This window comes from Onthophagus taurus, chromosome 2, assembly GCF_036711975.1.
Source record: "Onthophagus taurus isolate NC chromosome 2, IU_Otau_3.0, whole genome shotgun sequence".
Classification (NCBI taxonomy): Eukaryota; Metazoa; Arthropoda; class Insecta; order Coleoptera; family Scarabaeidae; genus Onthophagus; species Onthophagus taurus.
Window position 1 is genome coordinate 21,657,568 of NC_091967.1, and position 20,121 is coordinate 21,677,688.

The window sequence follows — 20,121 nt, forward strand, 5'->3', positions numbered from 1 at the left end:
TTGGTAAAGGGCGTATGTATGCCGCTATGGAACGCCCAATAGAAAATAAATAAATTTAGATTGTATTGATGTTTTGCATATCCTTCCGGAAGTAGACAAACTCATGAATGAAGATAATATTCACGAAGATGTACACCCTAAAGAGAAGATGTCTCCCTTAATAAATCTGGAACTATTTTTCTTTTCCAGTGTTATTAGTGAATGAAGCGTCTTGGTCCTCAAATGTTTATTTAATTGGGGAAAATACAAATAGAACACAACAGCGTGAGGATTTTCATCCTCCCAAACATGATTGTTATGAAAATTCAAAATTCCGTCTTTTGTCTCTTCTCGAAACGTAGTCAGGAGCGACAAGTTCTTGCACTCGTTGAACATGGTAAGGATACAATTGTTGCTGACGTAAAATTCTCCAAACTAGTGAGGTATTAATGTTTACTGTAGCAGAGATCCTTCTTACACTCGTACCTGGATTTTCTTCAACCCTTCTCAAAACATCCTCTTCTACTACACTAATTAATGTAATTTAATTTAGGAAGTATTTGCTTGAACATTTACTTTAAAAAGAAACAACATTGTTCGACCCAGTATTTTATTGATTCGTTTAAATGTAACAATAAAAACCTTTAATTAAATAAAAGTCAGTTTCAATAAATTTTCAAAACTTTTGTTACTCAAAATATTAGGAGAATTTACGATTAATATATTTTATTTTAAAAATGTTTTTGTAACAAGTTTATATTTATTTAGCATGTCTAAATAAGTTTTTGGAGCTTTTAAGTGCTGTAGAGATTCTAACTACACTAAAACTAACAGTAGACCTAGAACTAGGAACTTTCGGGTTAAGCCATACATCTTTTGAAAGTTTTTAACGTTTCAGTTGCCACGTTGCAACCTTCCTCAGAAACAAGTTCGAAATGAATCGAAGTGGCTTCGAACTTGCTTCTGGTGATTTACACCGGCCTTCGTACTTATAGTATCAAAAAATTTCTGATCAATCTCGTCACTTTCAAATTCAAGCAAATCCTATAATATGGAGTTAAATTATCATTTGCATCATGACCTTTTGCGGCTCTTCAAAAGTAGATCTGTACTCTTCCTTCACAGCTTGGATGATCATTTTCTTGCAATATTCAAAATTCATCTTTCACCGCGCAGTTTGACGCAATTTCATCCAATTTTATTTTTAATAATAGTAATAATCTAACACACATATTTTTTTGATATTTTGAAACATGTCTATCTGATCAATACAATAGCGAGAAATATATTCAATAAATCGTATCTCTTTTTAGTTTTAATAATTTCAGACTATTTTTAAGGCCCTAACATTGACGTATCATGTAAAAGTAAAAAAAACGTGCAAATGGATGTTTTTAGGCACAAAAGTGACTAAACTCAGTGAATTGTGATGGGCTTTTGGATGTATTTTGGGATATTTTTTTGATCTTTTAGAAATATTTTTTAGCTATAAAATCTCTTGTACCTCAATGTGTTCCTAAATTTTCAACTAAATGTGTTTTATAAGTTCACTATATGTAACACGCGATACCAACTATCTGATATTAGTGGTAATAATTCAGCTCAAAGATTTCTTGCTGAAGTTGTGAAAGGTTTTGTTTTTGTTTATCTTGCCCAATTTTATCTTTGAGTACTACTTCATTGAATCTCTAATATTGAAATATCTTTTCTTCTAAAACTTACACTGGAATATAATTCAACTCTCTGAAGTACTTAAACAACAATCTATCTGCTGAAAGGTTGTCATGATTTTGTTCAGTACTAAAAAACTATATTGTGTACAATGGGTAAATATTTCAGATTTTTGCATTGCTGGTATCATTGGCGAATTGACAACAATTTCGGTGGCAAGTCGCATGCAAGATGTTACAACACTCAATTACAAACTGGAAAAGTAATTATAAAACATCTGAAATGAATTATTCCAATTTATAACGAAGCAACTAAATTTTATAACAAATTTCAAAAAGTTTTGATAAGTGTTACCCAATAATAGTGGACATAAACAAGAATACAAGTAAGAAAATTACTAGCTATAAACACTGAAATTATTGAAGCTGTAAAGTCATCAAATATAACTGATATACGATATATACGAGATAAATATACTTACTTTCATATTCAACAAGTGCACCGAACAAGGTGTGAAAAGGGTTACCGCGAAGACTATAATAATTATGCGAATAATATATGTGATATTTACATATATCTTAATGTTAAATTTCTAATACTAAAAATATTTGTGTAGCTGATTATCCAAAAATGCAGTAATTAAAAAATAGTAACAACAACATTTTTGGCGGGTATATCAAGAAAGACCTACGATGTACACAAATCTTCATCATTAAGTTGAGAGAAACCTCTGTGTATTTGGCTGCATTCTGCATCAACATGATCAGTGACAAACTTAGTGGGAATATTTGTGAACAAGAAAATCACATCTAATGAAACTATGGCTTTATCCTAAGAACTAAAATAATCTTTGATCTGTTCCACGATAGAGATGGAGTCTTTGATATAGTAATACGTCCTGTTGGACATAGAATATCAACCAAGTGTCTCAATAGTTCATACGTAGAAAAACCAACAAATGATATTATCCTAATCCAATAATCGTCAAATTAATTTATTAAATTGCTTTTGAATAGTTAAAATTTAATCTTATTTGAGAATTGAATAGGAATTGGTGTCATCGAACAACGCTTACTGATGTTTTGGTATTTATTTAAAATGATCATGGCCTATCCAGTATCAGTCACTAGAACAATTAAGGGTTCAGACAAAAAAAAACGTTCAGAATTATGAGATCAGATCTACTATAAATATCAAATTTAGTGACTAATTTTGTACTAATGTTTGTTATCTTAGATCTATTCATGATAGTAGAAATTCGAAAAAACCCTCCACCTTACTTAGTACTCTAGCGTACGACAATTATGTATTACTGACAGGTAATTTAAACGCTAAATTTAAGGAAAGGTCATCCAGCTTGGAAGGGACAGCTACGCTTGACTGGTTAGAGAGCGAACCTGAATTGTTTTTCAATAATCTTGAAGTTCATTGAACTTTACGATGTCACACATGATTGAATCGTTTTCAGTGATTACTATATTCTGTTCTGTACAGCAGCGGTAATTTGTAAAGCCTTTGAACTTCACACACTTTCATAGTATCGTTTAAATAGAAGCTTTGTAAATTTAAAGTGCTACTTTGACAGATATATTCCATTATGTACCAACTGGCTTTCGACTTTAGCCGAAAATATCACAAGCTTTTTATTTAATTATCTAGGTGTGACTTCCACATCAGCTGATTAAGATCTTCTCTTTAGAAAGATTTATTGTCCTCTTTCTCCGATTTAATTTATGGTAAATTTCTACTTTTACCAGGTAATTTCCGGCTTGAATCTCTCACGTGAGTTGATGTTCAACTGCTTCTTTGAATTTGGTGTATTATTTCCTTTTCATTTTCCTCAAAAGTGTTACGTTAGCAAATATTTATATCGGCTTGTTTCCAGCGTTTTATCAATATTTACTAATATAACAAACACTATCACTTGAGATACAAAATATTTTTCTTTAAAAATTTAATTTTACCGCACGGGTTTTTACTTAAATCCCACAAAGTTTTTTTTATATAATTAGTGATAATATGATGAATTTTGTACGGAATTTTCACTGTTTTGATTCTTAGAAATTTACATTGAGACAACAATAGGCGGTTTCCGGTAAAACGCATCTATTATTTGAATACGTGTATCGTTTAGCTGATAAGAAAAAGGTGTGAAAAGTATGTCCATTTAGATCGAGAACAAAGTATGAAATAAATAATGAAAAAATAATATTTGTGATCATAGGATAAGGTAAATGGATTCGTAAAGCGTCGCTAGGTAAAGAATTTAATCCTAGATACACGAGGAAAACAATTAAACGTGGTAGAGGAAATATTATGGTTTGTGGATGCTTTTCTTGGTGGAGAGTGGATCCAAATTTTTTAGATACAAGGCAAGATGGCTAACTGAACCTATTGGAAAACACCATGTACCCTTACGACGTAGGTAATGTCGCTACGATGGAGGTTTCAGCAAAATTGCGATCCTAAGCATACCTCCAATTCAATCCCCCGATCTACAACCAACGAAACACCTGTGGAATGATGTAACAAGAACAAACGTTATTCGTATACTAGTGTAGAGGCAACGGTCAAGTTATATCAGAAAACAAATCGTTGACGAGGTAAAAGAATATCAATGTTTTTCCTGTTTGGTTGACGAAACGTCTGACATCAGGAATTAACCAATTGTCCATCGGCATTCGGTACGTTGACAAAAACTATACAATCAAAGAATAATTCTTAGAATTTCCACGAAAAGCATGACAAACTATATTATCTTTAATTGGAGAAGGAGAAATTCGTGACCTGAGGGTTTAACGAATGTGTAACCATAGCTGGAATCCGTCTTCACATGGACTGAATTTAGTTATTTATGACTCATGCTCAGTCCGGGAGATTCAAAATTCTTCTTCAAGTATTAAGGAAATCGTTAACTTATCTTATGGGAAACGAGCTGATATACAAAGCTATTCGAATTTTTACGAAAACTGCCAAAATATATAAGGCTCTTAGATATCTGGCGATGAATCCAGAGTATAATGTAGCAACAAGAATGAAAGCTATATGTGATTATCATGATTACAATTGCAAACTACACTACGAAAATAGAATCTGTCGTCAATGCTTTTCAAGGTCACCATAAATTTCTTTCATGTTAATTAGAAGATAGGAAACAGAAGAAGCAATAATATAGAGGTGATAATTGAAATGCCGTGAGAGATACCAGCTTTCCGGAGAGATACTTTTGCACACTAGTTTTAAAATATATCTTCAATAACAAGCTAATAACGAACTTCGAGCTAGCTTGTTGCGCTGGAAATTTTGAATATCTGCGAATTTAACATGTAATCTGTAATATAATCTGCTGAAGAATTTTATTATTTAGAAATTCTTTGTGGTGAAGATAATACAGTATTGGCATGCGCTTTGAAGAAAACTAACTTTTTGCAGCAGTAGATACGGCATTACTTTATTATTATCATTATAATTATTTCGCCAATTACTTGTTCCGTTAAAAACAGTTTTAGCATATTAAGCAAAGTGAAGATGTGGCTCAGGTCTAATTGGAAATCTCTCAAACCATACTATGGCGAAATTTGAAAATCTTAGTTTACACCCTTACGAAATCAAATTAACTCAAGAACTTTCCAAGCCTTTTGATCATTTGCTAATGTTTGAAAAAATTTTGAATTTCACCGAAAAATCATCTTAAGTGATAAAGCTCATTTTTGGTTTAATAGCTTTGTCGATAAGTATGCGTTAGTGCACATAAACACACCCACCTTTATTTCAAGAGACTCCATTACAACCACAACAAGAGACCCTGTGGTGCGGAATTCATACCGGAGGTGTGATTGAGCCATATTTTTTGGTCGATAAAAATGGTTGCCACGCTACGGCTAATGGAGTTTGGTATCATATCATGCTGGAAGACTATTTTTGATCAGAATTGGATGGACTTGACATCAGTGATATGGAGTTCCAACAAGAGGTACCACACAGTTGATCAAACTATTCAAGGGGAAGATTGGTAACTGTAATTTCGAGAAATGAGCAAGGCAACAATTTTGAACGCAAAATTGTTGTCAACATTGTCACAAAGAATCGTTTACTGTAAGCATATTCGCGAATTTTAAAGCTAAATGTAAGATATGTACTGCCTCTGAAATAAATTTCAACCCAACATCCCGATAGAAGAGGTAGTGAGTTTATGGTGCTAGCAAACATGGAAGAGCGATTTTCAATTGTAGATAACAACTTTGATATAAGCCTGAAAAGTTGTGGACATGAATCAACTCAACAAAACCCCGAGAGTTTGGCTGTTTATGAAAAAAAGTATATCTTAAAGAAAAAAATTTATGAAGAACTTTTGTCATCATAATTTTGTACAAACTAGATGCTCGAATTAGCTAATTGAGTCATGATGAAACGCTTAATATTTGAATATTAGTAAAACGTTTTTATAACAATATGCCAATAAGGAATCTAATAAAAAATCTAGCACATTCAAACCCCATTTTTTTTTGATTTCGACATTTCCATGGAAATTAGGCAAATTTAAAAGCGACCAGTTCTGCGACACCTGTATTTACACTGTTGTTACTAATTCAACACGTTCGCTGATATATGGCTCCCATGGGACCAACACAAAGGTTGCCTTAACCGACCTCATTGGTCCCATAGGGCCTGATCTAACGTCATTGTCTTCTAGGGGGCATATATTGAAATATGTTCTTGGCAGCGAAGGTGTTAATAAAATTTTTTTTTTAATTCTTAAATTTTTGTCATTATTTATCACAACAGTTGTACTTCCATTAATAATACAAACATCTTCTTACTAACTCAGTATCATATTCATTCAACTCAACTCAACTGTATAACTGACTCCAAATACAACTCGGCGAGGTTCATGGCACTGCTGTTAGTCAAGGTACTGTAAGAAGAAGACTTCGTACTCAAAATTTACGACCTCGGGCAGCAGCTACTGGCCACAGATTATCTGCAAACCACCAAAGAAACAGATTGGCTTTTGCAGGAAGGCGCGTGGATTGGGAAATCCATCATTGGGAGCAGGTGTTATTTACGGAGGAGTCACGGTTTTGCCTTGTAAGTTCTGATCGTCGTCCAAGAGTGTACAGAAGGCTAAATGAAAGATATTTCACATGTAACATTCGAGAAACCACATTTATACAGAGGCGGTTCAGTGATGGTATGGGGTGGAATATCTTTAACAGCTCGCACGGAACTTTTTATCGTTGATGGTGGACACCTGAATTCTGAACGATGCATAACAGACATTTTAGAACCTTTTATGATACCTCTTGCACTTTACATTGGCGATAGGTTCATTCTTATGCAGGATAATATGAGGCCACATGCGGCACATATTGTTACTCAATATTTAAATTATGTTAATATTCAAGTTTTCGAGTGGTCAGCCTGTAGTTCAGACCTAAACCCAATCGAGTATCTTTGGGACATAATGGGACGGAGGATTAGAAGTCAGCATTCCACCACCTAACAGCTTAGACGAGCTGCGACAAAGTCTTATTCGCGTATGGTAAGATATCCCTCAAGAAACCATCAGATCTCTAATTGAAAGTATGCCACGACGATGTTAGGCTACAATAACAGCCAGAGGTGGTAACAGTAGTTACTGATTACCTAAATACGGTTCAAAAAAAAATCTTTGTGTTCGTAACAATAATGATCATTTTACATGATTTTGTTTATTTTCAGTTTTCGTTTATTTCCTACAATTCATTTAAGTCAAACTTATTGTTATTATCGAAATAATTCTGTCGAAACTATTCTTAATATGTTTTTCAAAATGTATGATAATTTTGACTTTATTTATAATAGGTTTGTTCGAGCAACGGCAAAACCAATCTGCAAATTGGGAGATGTAGCTGATAGATTTAATATTAGTATAAGTTCCCTACAAACTGTAATCCAGCGAACAATGTATTTTATAAGCAACCTATCAGACGAAGTAATACAATGGCCATATACAATGTTTTCATATTTTTACTGTTCGAGCTGTGACAAATATCGTACTAGTTCGCAATTAATGGTTACGTGCGCATGCGCATTCATGAATGCACTAATTTGTCACAGACTAATACCTAATTCTCTGCTCGAACAAAACTAATAAATCGAAATTATTGTAGTAAATTGTGTAAATCGTATTATTGTGAAATTTCGTTGGCTTTATGGTGAACCTAGCCAAATGGATCGAACAATGTGCGGAATGGTCAAAACCGTTAGATCGCGACGGTTTCACCAGTGCAGTGACCTTGAGGTACTGTTTTCTTTAGTCATCGATTAGTTTACTCTTCAATAAGACGTTTAACACGATCATTTTACTAAAATAATAAGTAGTTAATAAATAAACTTAAATTAGAATCGTTGTTACCTTGCGTGGTGGCGGTTGCTCGTCAACTGATACCTGAAGGGGATACTTGATAGGTCTGGTCCCCAAAGAGCGACCGCGGGGAGTTCTGAACATATTGTATGAATGAGTGCCTCTTGCGTAAGAAGCTCTCAGTTCTCGACTCGCCGTCGTCCTTGATCTCGATGCCCGCCAACGGTGTATGTCTGTATCTTTAGTCTTTCGGGAATTGTTCTTATTACAAAAAATTAAGAATGTCCAAGAACTCCATACGTATGGAAATTTATTGAAACTTTTATTCCGGTTACTTTTTTTTGTAATTTATTTGCAAGTTTTAAACTATGTAATATCTGCATATAATCATTTTTAAATAGAAAAAAAAAGAAAAATGTTAGTTTATTAACTCTTCCCCTCTCGAAAATTCCAAGAAGGCGCGCCGCACTCGACGAGCAAAATTCACGCAAGTCGTTGAACTCAAACATTCCGCTCCCATCTCGGGGAGCTCGTAAATCCAAGCAAACGTCATAATAGGCAGAGTCATCCCTTTTCAGCCCCTCTTTTTCTTCGAGTTGAGTTGGTATTTTTAAGGAAGCAATTAAAATCCCCTAAAATATACGTTGAGCGAGAACAGACGTCCCAGTCTTTCTTGCTGTCACCGGTGGCGTTGACGGAAAGAAACGTAACATTTTCTCCTCAGTGACACATACACATGTTTTACTTTTCAAACTTCCAACGGGAATTGCGCGCATTCCTAGATAATCTTCGGTGCATATACTGTGGATTTCGCGTGACCAGGGAAATTGCAATTAGGCACCGGTGCTTGTTTTATTTGCCCAACCGTTCGCTATTGTGCACGCAACTTTCCGGCAAATCGCACGGAGATACAGATCTCTCCTATTGTCAGCTAATTGCTAATCGACCCATTGTTTTTCTTTCGAATTACTAAATTAACACTGTGCTAAACATGAAACGTAACTTTCCAAAATTAATTTGTTGTGAAGAAATTTTTTTTTAGATATAAATCTTTATAAAATTGATCACACATTTATTCGATTAACTTTCCAGTATGTACATATATGCGCTTACACAGTTACACGCGGGTTTATTATTATTTATTATTACACATCTCAGTTTTGTTATTTAGTTTTTTGTATTAAATCCACATAACGTAACCTATTTGTATCATAAGCTAAGATATGCGCGGATTTACTACTTTTATTGTTATTAATGTATTATATTTAATTATTTAATTAACACTAGCGCTTAACTATCTTCAGAAACAAGTCTCAAATGTTCAAAATATACAACAACTTGGCGTTGTATAACAACTAAAACTAAAGTTAATTTAACACTATCAGTAGAACTAACACTGGACCTAGAACTAGACGGCTAAATCCGATCCTTGTGGAAATATTGCCAATTATTAAAGTATCCTCTTTTTAGAGTTGCTTCGTTAGTTAAATCAGCATCAAAAAAGTTCATTTTATATCTTGGATCCAAATAAGTTGACATATCTTATCAGCTTTCTTATTAATTTCATTTTTGTTCAAATATCGCAATAATGTGGCAATGTAGGGTAGTAGCATTTCAGAAATGTACCAGAAATTATAGCCATAATGGCGGGATAGATATGCCGGATAACCGGATATCCGGCCGAAGGGGATGCCGAATATCCGGTTTTTCGCAAAATCACTACTAAAAAGATATTAAAATCGATCGTTGCTTCGTAAAATAGGTTTAAATCAAAAACACACATCATTTTGTTTATACACAAAACATTCTATGGAATTGGTCTATTTAGATTTAAAATCCAAACACTCACTCGTAAAATAAACAACTTCTTCTTTTGTAATAAAACTTTATCAAAGGAGTTAAGCCTAAAATAATAAATTAATTTAAACTATTTATCCGTTTCTAATGATTTATTATTGGAAGCTGTTGAATTTTAGACTGCTCATTTACCTAGTCTTCATAGATTCGTTAATATTACAGACACAAACAACACATTCGCTGACGTTATTATGTTCGTGCTAGAGTTTCCTCGAGCGTAAATTTTCTGCTCCGAATACGTAACGTAATCCAGAGTCTCAAGTCCCACACAGCTTTTGCTCATTGAGCTGTAACTCGAGTGCGTATCCGCTGTCGTCTGCATAATAAAACGTTGTTGCAGTTGGAAAGGGTCGCGCATTGAGTTGGCGGAAGTCGTCGAACCGGAAAAGACCCTTCTTCCTGTCGAACGCGGCACGTGTCCCAAATCGGAAACTTCCACGTTTGGTTCGGTCCGTAAGAAGAATGCGCTTCGGGGTATTGTTCCTCCACTCTAAAAACAGATCAATTAAGAACAGACCACGCCCGGCGTCACTCCTTCTTTCTATAAATAAAATCTTCTAATTGCCGTTAGTTAATGCCAAGAGTACTTTGACCACCACATCAATGATGCAATCTTTATGATTTCTTTTAAAATTTCTTTTTAACGTTTTATCTAATTCGAATATTTTTTTATGCAGATTCTCTTGTTCCGCAATCACCGTTGCACGTGGAGGCGGACGTTAGTCAGGATCCGAGGCTAATAACGCTCGAAAAACAACTCAATATCGAACTGAAGGTTAAACAAGGGGCTGAAAATATCATTCAAACAATAAATGGAGGTCCACATCGCGACAAGAAATTATTGGCTGAAGCTCAACAAATGCTTTTGGATTCAAAAGCAAAAATAGAGTTTTTAAAGATGAGAATTTTAAAAGTAAAGAACGATATAAATAATAAACATCATGGATCGTTGCATGATTTAACCAATGGGGATACTGCCGCATTGGAATTAGAACCACCTTTGGAGGAGAGAATAGAAGATATCAGACATAGGCTCAGGATAGAGATGGCTGTGGTAGAGGGAGCTAAAAATGTTATTAAATTACTTCCAGGAAAGGATAAGAGTGATAAAAAAGCTTTGCAAGAGGTAAGAAATTTTTTGTTTTTATTGTGATGGCTTAGTTGAGGAAAGAAATCGTTAATGAGTGAAAGTCGGTTTGATTAAGTGATGTTTGTTTTGTAATTTAATGGGAATTTTTTTTCTGGATTATATTGCGCATATTTTAGAATTTAAATACGTATGACACATCCTGTTTAGCCTCACGACATTATTTATGGGTGGACATAAACTAAATTGAAAAAATAATTAAGTTATTAGTTTGTCTATTAAGATACAAAAGTGTATTAGTTTAGTTTGAAGAAACTAACAAGTTTTTAAAGAGACCAATTTCTTGAAATTAAAAAACATTGATATTGCGTAATATTTTCTCTATCTTTTTTCTACGACTTCCGTCGCTCATTTGTTCTATTTTCACCGGCGAGGCTACAGGTGCCAGTGTCCACCACCATGCAATTTCGTTCTAATTCTGTCCAGTCCAGTTTTCGAAATAGGCCCGGCCAACTTCGACGCGCGCGGTTTTCAGTTTCAACGCAACTCGCGATTAGCAACCAACACGCTGTATCCTAAAATCCTAAAATAAAACGCGCTGTTTACACGCAATTTCTCAAACGGGATTATTATCAACGTTGTTGGCCGAAATGTAGTCTACGATGTTCCGTAACGATCAACAACCGCAACAGTGGACGGTCCACGCAGAGTTTACCATTAAACATGACGGTCTCGACGATGTCTCTTCCGTTCCTGTCACGCACACTGAGCGCGATGAAAACGGGGTCAAGATGGTGTATACCTGGACGTCGCAAGATAATCCATCTAGTAGTAGATCAACCGATAGATCAACACCGGAAGTTGTGAAGGATCCACAACTTCCTTACGGTTTTCAAAAAGGAAATTTAGTGTTTACATCGACGCCACCAAAACGGCAAGTTGATTCGTCTGGATATGGAAGTGAATTACTCTCCCCGAATTCATCAACATCTAGACAACAACAAAATTATAATAGACGGTGTCGAAGTACGTGCAGTATTATACTTTCGACCGATTTCAACGAAGCCAAACCGGATCACCAGGATTGTGGGAGAACTCAAAGTTTACGATGCCAAACGCCAACCGTGCGGTCGGAAAGACGTGATAGTTTTTATGGATGTGGTGATCCTTGGTGTTACCATGCGTGCAACGAAGATTATTGTCGATTTCCGACTGTACAAGAATGTGATGAATATTCTGGAAGTTCTAAAAGACCATCGAGAGCAAGCACTTTTAATGTACGTTCGAAAAGTTCGCCGCCAAAATTCGATGCTAAAAAAGACGCTTCGGTACAAACATACGAAATGATCGATAAGTGTACTTCACCGTTTCCTGGTTCTGAAAGAAAATTGTCATCCGAATCTAACGAATCGAAACTAAAAAGACAGAGACAACTCAACAGAAAATCGAGTTACGGAAATACCCGAAGGAAAACTGAACCTATTTATCAAAGAACCACCCCATCGACTTTCAGCCCGGATAGTTTGGATAATCAATCGGTAATCATATTCTTTTAAATAATCGTTTACAAGTTGGGCGCCTTGGTATTCATTTTTGTTTCTCGTTTTCTATTTTTGTATTTTTTACGACTTTAAATCCAATAGAATCCTTTTGATCGTTGTTTTATTTTTGGTATTCTCAAAGAAATAACGTTAGATTATCAAATACCCAGCCAGCATTCATTACGAGGTGTGATAAATTAGAAACTGGTTTGTACGGTGGTCAAAAACAAATTTAAACCCACCCACGTGTCCCACATTTTAAGTTAGCTGCCGTAGTTATTTTGCCAGAACACGTCTTATACCAATATTATTCTAATTCTAATGTAAGTTTAAAGTAATCTCGTCATTTAAAACTCTAAATTATTATTAATGTTGAATAAAAAAATCTTTATTACTCATATTCGCATAATGTTCAAAGAAATAAATCTTAATCAAGAATGAGTACCAAGGACCCACTTTGCAGGTGTTCGCGTTGCTATTTCCGCGATTTTGAAATTATTCTCATTTATTTATAGAACGTCAAACGAACAGTGAAAGCTCCCAAAGGGCAACTATCCAAGACCTCTACACCTGACTCAAAATCCAGCGAAAAAAAGCCGAGAACGGTTCATATCGACGTTTATTGTACCGGAACCGAACTAGAATCTAGTTCTTCGTGTAGCGATTCAGAAACTAATAAAACTACGTCATCGCCACAAACGGTTTTTGAATCGGAAAAGTTTAGGTTAACCCACAAAAGAGTGGATAATGACCTTCCGTTCACTTTAAGAAAAAATGAGAGTAAAGATTCGAAAATTAGTACGGATTCGTTAAAAAAATCCGCTGGTAAAGAGGAGTCCGATAACGATGGTGACTCAACAGCTTATCCCTCACAAAGAAGTTCCTATTCCAATATCAAAGATTTTAGATCCAGCTTATCAAGCGTCCCCCCTTCGTGGTCAACTATGTCAATGTCAAGTTATGCCCTTCCTGATGATGATTCCGTCGCTAACACATCTTGGAAGGACACGTATTCCGATTTAGGGAGTTTATTAGAAAGTAGATCGAGTTTAGCGCAAACGGAAAGTTTAGATTTCGTACCTAGAAAATTAATACAACGGGAAAGTATTGATGAAGCTCCCGAAATAACCGGCAGAGGTAGTCTTCAACCCAGCGATAGTTTTGAGTATGCTAATTCCGAAGATAAAGCAAGAATCAAACAGATGGAAAGAATGTGGGGTAATGACGCTCCAAATTCGGCTCAAATCCAAAAGAAACATCTTGTACAACAAAAGAAACTTCAAGAGTACATGGATAAAAGAATGAGTAGTAATCAAAGTATCCCTAAATGGAGACAATCGAAAGATAGCGATTCTGGAACTGATAGCGATGAAAAAGGTTGGGATGTTGATCCGAAAAAAGTTGCGGAAACCGTGGTGAAATGTGCCGAAAAAAAGATACAAAGTGATCCATCTAGAACTCCGAGTATTTTAGCTATTAAACAAAAATTAAGTTTGGATCCAACATTAAGTTCACCGTTTACTATGTTTCCTGGAGTATACACGGATCAAAGAACCGTAGCGAGACGTTTTGGAAATATCGTGAATGTTTTTAAAAAACCTGGTCACCATATTGGACCTGCCAAAAATCCAGATTGTATGTGCGACCACTGTCGACAGTATTTCCAAACTTATGCGATGAGAGGACGAGCTAGAAGTTGGGGTGACTCACAGGTTACCATGAATTGGAAAGAAATGGCAAGAGCTTCAGTTCCGCGAGATTCTGAACATAATCGGTTGAATAAACCAGATGAAGGATACACTGACTTCTAAAATATTTAGGCATTTCTAAATGTCGTCTTTTTCTGTGCTGCTTCTTTTGTATTTTTTTCTGTACATTGTCGATGTTGAATAAAATAAATTTCTTTTAAGTTTCTAAATTTTTGATTTTTTTCTAAAACCGAATTTATCACTTACGAAAATATCGAAATAAATTATATTAATACGTTTTCTTTTCATATAGGCTCAATCAAGTTTAGAAGCTAGTAGTAAAAAGTTAGACCTTTTAAGAAAGTCTTTAGAACTGAGAAGACAAGAATTACCACCAGATTGTCGTATAGCTCAAATGCTCAAAAGAGAATTACAAACTGTTCAACAAGCCAGTCACTTACCAGTGCAATACACAAGTCTCCAACCGTTTAGAGAAGGAGCAGAAGGCAGTAAGCTCAATAGTTCTTTATCAACCGCTGGTAGAAGCGCTTTGGTGACTGGAATATTAGAAGTACGCCTGATGGGTTGCCAAGATCTTTTAGAAGATGTTCCTGGACGTTCGAGAAAAGATAGAGACGTCACATCAAGTCCGTCTGATTTAAGAAACTTTATGAAAGGTGTAACAGGAAGGAGTTCATCAAAGAGTTATAGCGTAAAAGATGAAGTCAGCAATGAAATTATGGCGGTTTTGAAGTTGGATAACCAGACTGTTGCTCAAACTAGTTGGAAACCATGCTCACAACAAGCTTGGGATCAAAGGTTTTCAATCGAGCTCGATAAATCTAGAGAAATGGAAATTGGAATTTATTGGAGAGATTGGAGATCGTTATGTGCCGTTAAATTTTTGAAATTAGAAGAGTTTATTGATGATGTTCGTCACGGAATGGCCCTACAATTGGAACCGCAAGGATTGCTTTTTGCAGAGGTAATTTTTAAAACAAAATAACAAATTATACATCAAATTTTGTTTTAGATCAAGTTCCTTAACCCAATGATTACAAGAAAACCAAAACTAAAACGCCAACGTAAGATATTTAAACAAGAAGTGAAGAATTTCCCAAGAGCCAACCAGATGAATATAAACGTGGCTACATGGGGAAGGTTGTTAAAAAGGAGTGCTCCAACAACAATTGATATAGTACAAACACCAGAACCAGAGTCTTTTGTAACGCCTGAAGATAAACCAGAAACTCCTGGAGAAGTTCCTGATCCCCAAATGGGTGGTTTGGGTGGTCAGAGACCTCTTGGGATTGGTCTGCCAGTTTTGCCACCAGAATTACCTCCATTGCCGCCTACAGTTCCTCCTCAAATCGTGAATAAGAAGAAACCCCCGCAGACGCCACCACCTCCTTTACCACCAAGGCTTGATTTAGATGAAGTAAGTTTTTTTTAATTAATTGATTTAATAATTTAGTAAGAATTTTGTTAGTGGGTAAGGAGCTTGGTATGTTGTTGGGTTGGGGGGGTTGTTATGTTAAATTAGAAGCACTGTCACGTTGGCTAGTTGTCGCACAGTATTGTGTTTGCTTTTTCAGAGTCTTGTACTAAGAGAATTTGATTTTTTGAATGAGGAACGGGAATTCATGAGACCCGGACCTCTTATTCTTAATTTCCCACCAACTGCACCCGTTCAACCCCAAGAGCTTGGCGTACCACCAACACCAGAGCCTGTTGTAGAATTTCCTGATGATGAGGTATGCAAAGCATTTTGTGAGCACTATACATATATTCACGTAGAATATTGTCTTTTTTTTTATTTGGCGATTTCTGCATTTTAATCTTCCCATAATTTGTTAATGCAATTTTTATTTAGGTTATCCCAATTTATGATCCTGTAAACGTTCCAAGACGTCCACCACCACGCGATCCACCAACCGGATACAGAGATAGTGCGTACGAATCGCGTCGTCACTCACAATACACCGGAATGTGCATGGACAATTTCAAATTGATCAGCGTATTAGGCCGCGGTCATTTCGGAAAAGTTATTTTATCCCAATATAGAAACACCAACGAGTATTTTGCGATTAAAGCTTTGAAAAAAGGCGATATCATAGCGAGAGACGAGGTCGAATCCTTACTTTCAGAGAAGCGTATTTTTGAAGTAGCAAATTCCATTCGTCATCCATTCCTCGTCAATCTCTTCGCTTGTTTCCAAACGGATGCTCACGTTTGCTTCGTCATGGAGTACGCTGCCGGTGGGGATTTAATGATGCACATCCACGCGGATGTTTTCAGCGAGCCCCGCGCTGTTTTTTACGCCGGATGCGTAGTTTTGGGGTTACACTTTTTGCATGAAAATCACATTATTTATCGAGATTTAAAACTGGATAATTTGTTATTGGATACGGAGGGTTTTGTGAAAATCGCCGATTTTGGATTATGCAAGGAAGGAATGGGTTTTGGGGATCGAACTGGAACTTTTTGTGGCACCCCAGAATTTTTAGCTCCTGAAGTATTAACTGAAACTTCCTATACAAGAGCTGTTGATTGGTGGGGATTGGGTGTTTTAATTTTCGAAATGTTAGTTGGGGAATCTCCATTCCCTGGTGATGATGAAGAGGAAGTTTTCGATTCTATTGTTAATGAGGAAGTTCGGTATCCGCGATTTTTATCCTTGGAATCCATAGCAATTATGAGAAGGGTATTTTTTTGGTAAATTTTTTTTTTAAATTTACTAAAAGTTTGTTTTTGTAGTTGTTGCGTAAAAATCCTGAAAGAAGATTGGGCTCAAGTGAAAGAGATGCAGAAGATGTTAAAAAACAAGCTTTCTTCCGCAATATTAACTGGGAGGATTTGTTACACAGAAAAGTTAAACCACCATTTGTACCAACAGTGGTAAGTAAACGTATTATTAAACTTTTCCAAATTAAATTGTTTATTTATTAGCGATGTTTGGAAGATGTAAGTAATTTTGATGAAGAATTTACATCTGAAAAACCACAATTGACGCCGCCTAAAGAGCCAAGACCTTTAACAGATCAAGATCAAAATTTGTTCAAGGATTTTACGTATATGGCAGACTGGTGCTGACAGTAGGAGAATTACAAGAAATCTACAGTTATCTTTCAGCCGTAATTATATTATACCTATTATTATAACTTTCTATTATCAATATTGAGCAGCATAAGTGTCTACATAACAAGCAAACACGCTGAGTTAATCAGATTAATTATTTTTACATGTTTTTATATTAATTAATCACTGTTTTTTTTCTCTTCTGGTAATTATTATCATTATTATAATAATCGTTATTTTAAAGGCAGGTGTTGTCTTAATATTTATGTAAAAAAAATAAATCGGTTATTGATAGAAGTAAGTTTAAAAAACTAATAAAAGTTTACTAAGGTATCTCGAAGAATTTCTTTTTATGTTGTTCATTATTAATTTTTAAACATTATTTAATAACTTGTATATATTTTATAGGAAATTATTTAATTGTATTAAAATAAATTGGATAAGAATGAAAATTTAAGGATTTACACTGTGCGGGAATAAAAAAAGGAGATTTTGTTGAAAAGTGCCTGGAATTAGCTCACTTTGCGGATTCTTTTTTGTATATAGTATAATGTAATCGTATTTTTTGACGCTTTAAAGTATATAATATATTATACACACAGTATAATAAACATAAAAAACATTTTCATGTAAGTTTTCATACCATAATGTATTAAATGATGAGCTAAGAACAATATCTTGTTTTTATTGACTTTTTTATTATCTTAATTTTATTTCCCAATAGCAAACCATGTTATGAACAAAAATATAACGAAATAACGCAGATTATAAGAAACTAAAGCAAGCAGGAATGTTGCAAAATCAAAGAGAACATGATTAAGTTGAATTTAATAATGAAAAATCCAGTGTATATTTAATTAAATTGTGTTTCAGGCCTATTGTATATCTCTTCAATATGGAACAAGAAATAAAGTTCTGAATCAAAAATTACACATTTAAATATTTATTAATGCTGGGTGAAAGGACATTATATCGTCACAAGTCATAAACAAATCAAACCGCCTGACCATCCTCCAATGATCCAACTGAAAATGCCTACCTAAGCTGTCAGTGTATAATTGAATAGATCAGGTAAGCGAGTCTAATAAACCCTTGATATAGTGATATAACTCATCATCACTATCCTGTTTTTTATCATCTTGTTCACAAATCTCTTTATACAGTTGCAGCAACAATTTCATCATCTACCACATTTTCATCACAATTTACATAGTCTTGTATTAAATTTATTTCGGCAGTGTCAATACAATTTTTAGATATAAATTGTATAAGTGCTATGTCGTCTGCTTTATCAAATATTTATGCTTCATTATTGACATAAAAGAAAATAATAAAATTGGTATTATCAAGCAACATTAGAGAGGATACCGTTCTAAAGTGTTAAAAAAGAATTAATTTTTTGCAATACTACACTATATTTTGAAAGATGTAGAGTATCAAACGTATACTCTTGGAGTTATAAGCGATTATCTTAGTCGCCTTTATTTATATACCATTTATCTTTGTTATATATTCTTGACTTTCATGCAAAAAATTTTGGCCAGAAAGTACAATGAACTGATAAAGTACTGAATTGGAAAACTGTCAGCAATTTCAACCCCATGCGCGTGCTTCTGTAGAAGATATGAACAAAGAAATTTGGATAGAGCGCTATCATAAAAGGCAAGAGAATACACCTTGAAAAACTTAAGGATGCGCAGACATCCTTGTTCGCTACTAAAATAGCAAGAAAACTGAAAAGTGTAAGTGATTTCGACTAGCCAATAACAACCAACAGTAGGAGGCCATTGAATAGTAGTCATAGAAACAACAAAAGTAGCAGTTATAGAAAAGCCCAAACAAGTGCTGGTTTACCAAACTCACCAGAGGAAGGAACCTTGGTTTGATAACGACTCTAAAGACGCGGTGGATGCAGAGAAAGGAACAGTTTGAGGAATCAAGGCGCAGGGCCAAAATGGGCAAAAAGGGACAAAATCTGCAGAGCTAAGAAAAGAAAACACATTTAACTTTAAACAGCAAAACCCAAGGAGATAACTACAGAGGCAATGCATTACTATGCACAGCGTACAAGATCTTTACTTACATGCTGAACCGACGAAGAGGCTTCTTCGCAGAAAAGATTATTGGGGACTATTAAGCGACTTTCAGACTAATCAAAAGGGGGACGCACCAACGCCTACAGTCTTCAACATATCCCTGGAATATGTACATACTACAAATTAATCAACAAATCGTCTCAGATAACAGTATACGCGAAGGACATAAACGTTCTGTGCAGGTCACTAAAAATAGCCAAGGAAGTTAACACGGAGTAGTCAAAATCTACTGGCAGAGTTGTGCTTAAACTTTGTACTCATATTAATTAATACTACCTATTCTACCGTATATCTACATTCAGGCCTATAATTTCGTATGTACTTGAATCAAGTCAAAATATTAATTCTACAGTCCATTAGTTTTAGATAAGGTTACGTGATCAGGTTACCGTGAAAATTACGTTTTTTTATATTCTTCATATACACTGATATAAATCATCTTAAACAGTTTTGCATAAAAAATTAATAAAGATATCTAAAAAATTAATAAAGATATCTAAAAAATCGGGAATCTAGACTGGATTCCCCCCTTAATAAAAGACTGTACCACAAACAGCAGTCCACCTCCCGTTGTTCGTTCAGGTATCGCGCGTGTGCGCCTTTTCAAGGGTGGTGGATTAGCCAGTCAGCACGTGCTCCCCTCTTTAAATTTAATTTTAGTGCACATTTTATCGCGTTGAATCGAAGTTCTATATTGTCTAATCAAATTGTGTTATTTCTCTCGATCGAAAGAATCATCTTGGGCCATTGTGTGGGAGAGAGAAGGCATTGAATAAGT

At 35.0% G+C, this 20,121-nt stretch overlaps 2 protein-coding genes across 8 annotated transcripts in view; both read left to right on the plus strand.

Moving 5' to 3' along the window:
* Positions 1 to 17,921, plus strand: part of LOC111426272 (serine/threonine-protein kinase N) — a 44,039-nt gene extending 26,118 nt beyond the window's left edge. For 5 of the 7 annotated variants that reach the window (XM_023060756.2, XM_023060771.2, XM_071194499.1 and 2 more), the window contains 7 exons: positions 10,531 to 10,979; positions 14,483 to 15,154; positions 15,203 to 15,607; positions 15,765 to 15,923; positions 16,043 to 16,873; positions 16,927 to 17,067; positions 17,119 to 17,921. In XM_023060756.2, coding sequence (XP_022916524.1) covers positions 10,531 to 10,979; positions 14,483 to 15,154; positions 15,203 to 15,607; positions 15,765 to 15,923; positions 16,043 to 16,873; positions 16,927 to 17,067; positions 17,119 to 17,262 — 2,801 coding nt within the window. In that variant the 3' untranslated portion in view covers positions 17,263 to 17,921. The remainder of the gene's footprint in view (positions 1 to 10,530; positions 10,980 to 14,482; positions 15,155 to 15,202; positions 15,608 to 15,764; positions 15,924 to 16,042; positions 16,874 to 16,926; positions 17,068 to 17,118) is intronic. The other 2 variants (XM_023060747.2, XM_071194500.1) reach the window with 2 other exon arrangements.
* LOC111426304 (uncharacterized) lies at positions 10,989 to 14,399 on the plus strand. Its single transcript, XM_023060792.2, has 2 exons — positions 10,989 to 12,478; positions 12,997 to 14,399. Exons 1-2 carry the CDS (start codon positions 11,603 to 11,605, stop codon positions 14,290 to 14,292), a joined length of 2,172 nt encoding a protein of 723 aa, XP_022916560.1. The 5' UTR covers positions 10,989 to 11,602; the 3' UTR covers positions 14,293 to 14,399.
* Positions 17,922 to 20,121: the final 2,200 nt, after the last annotated feature.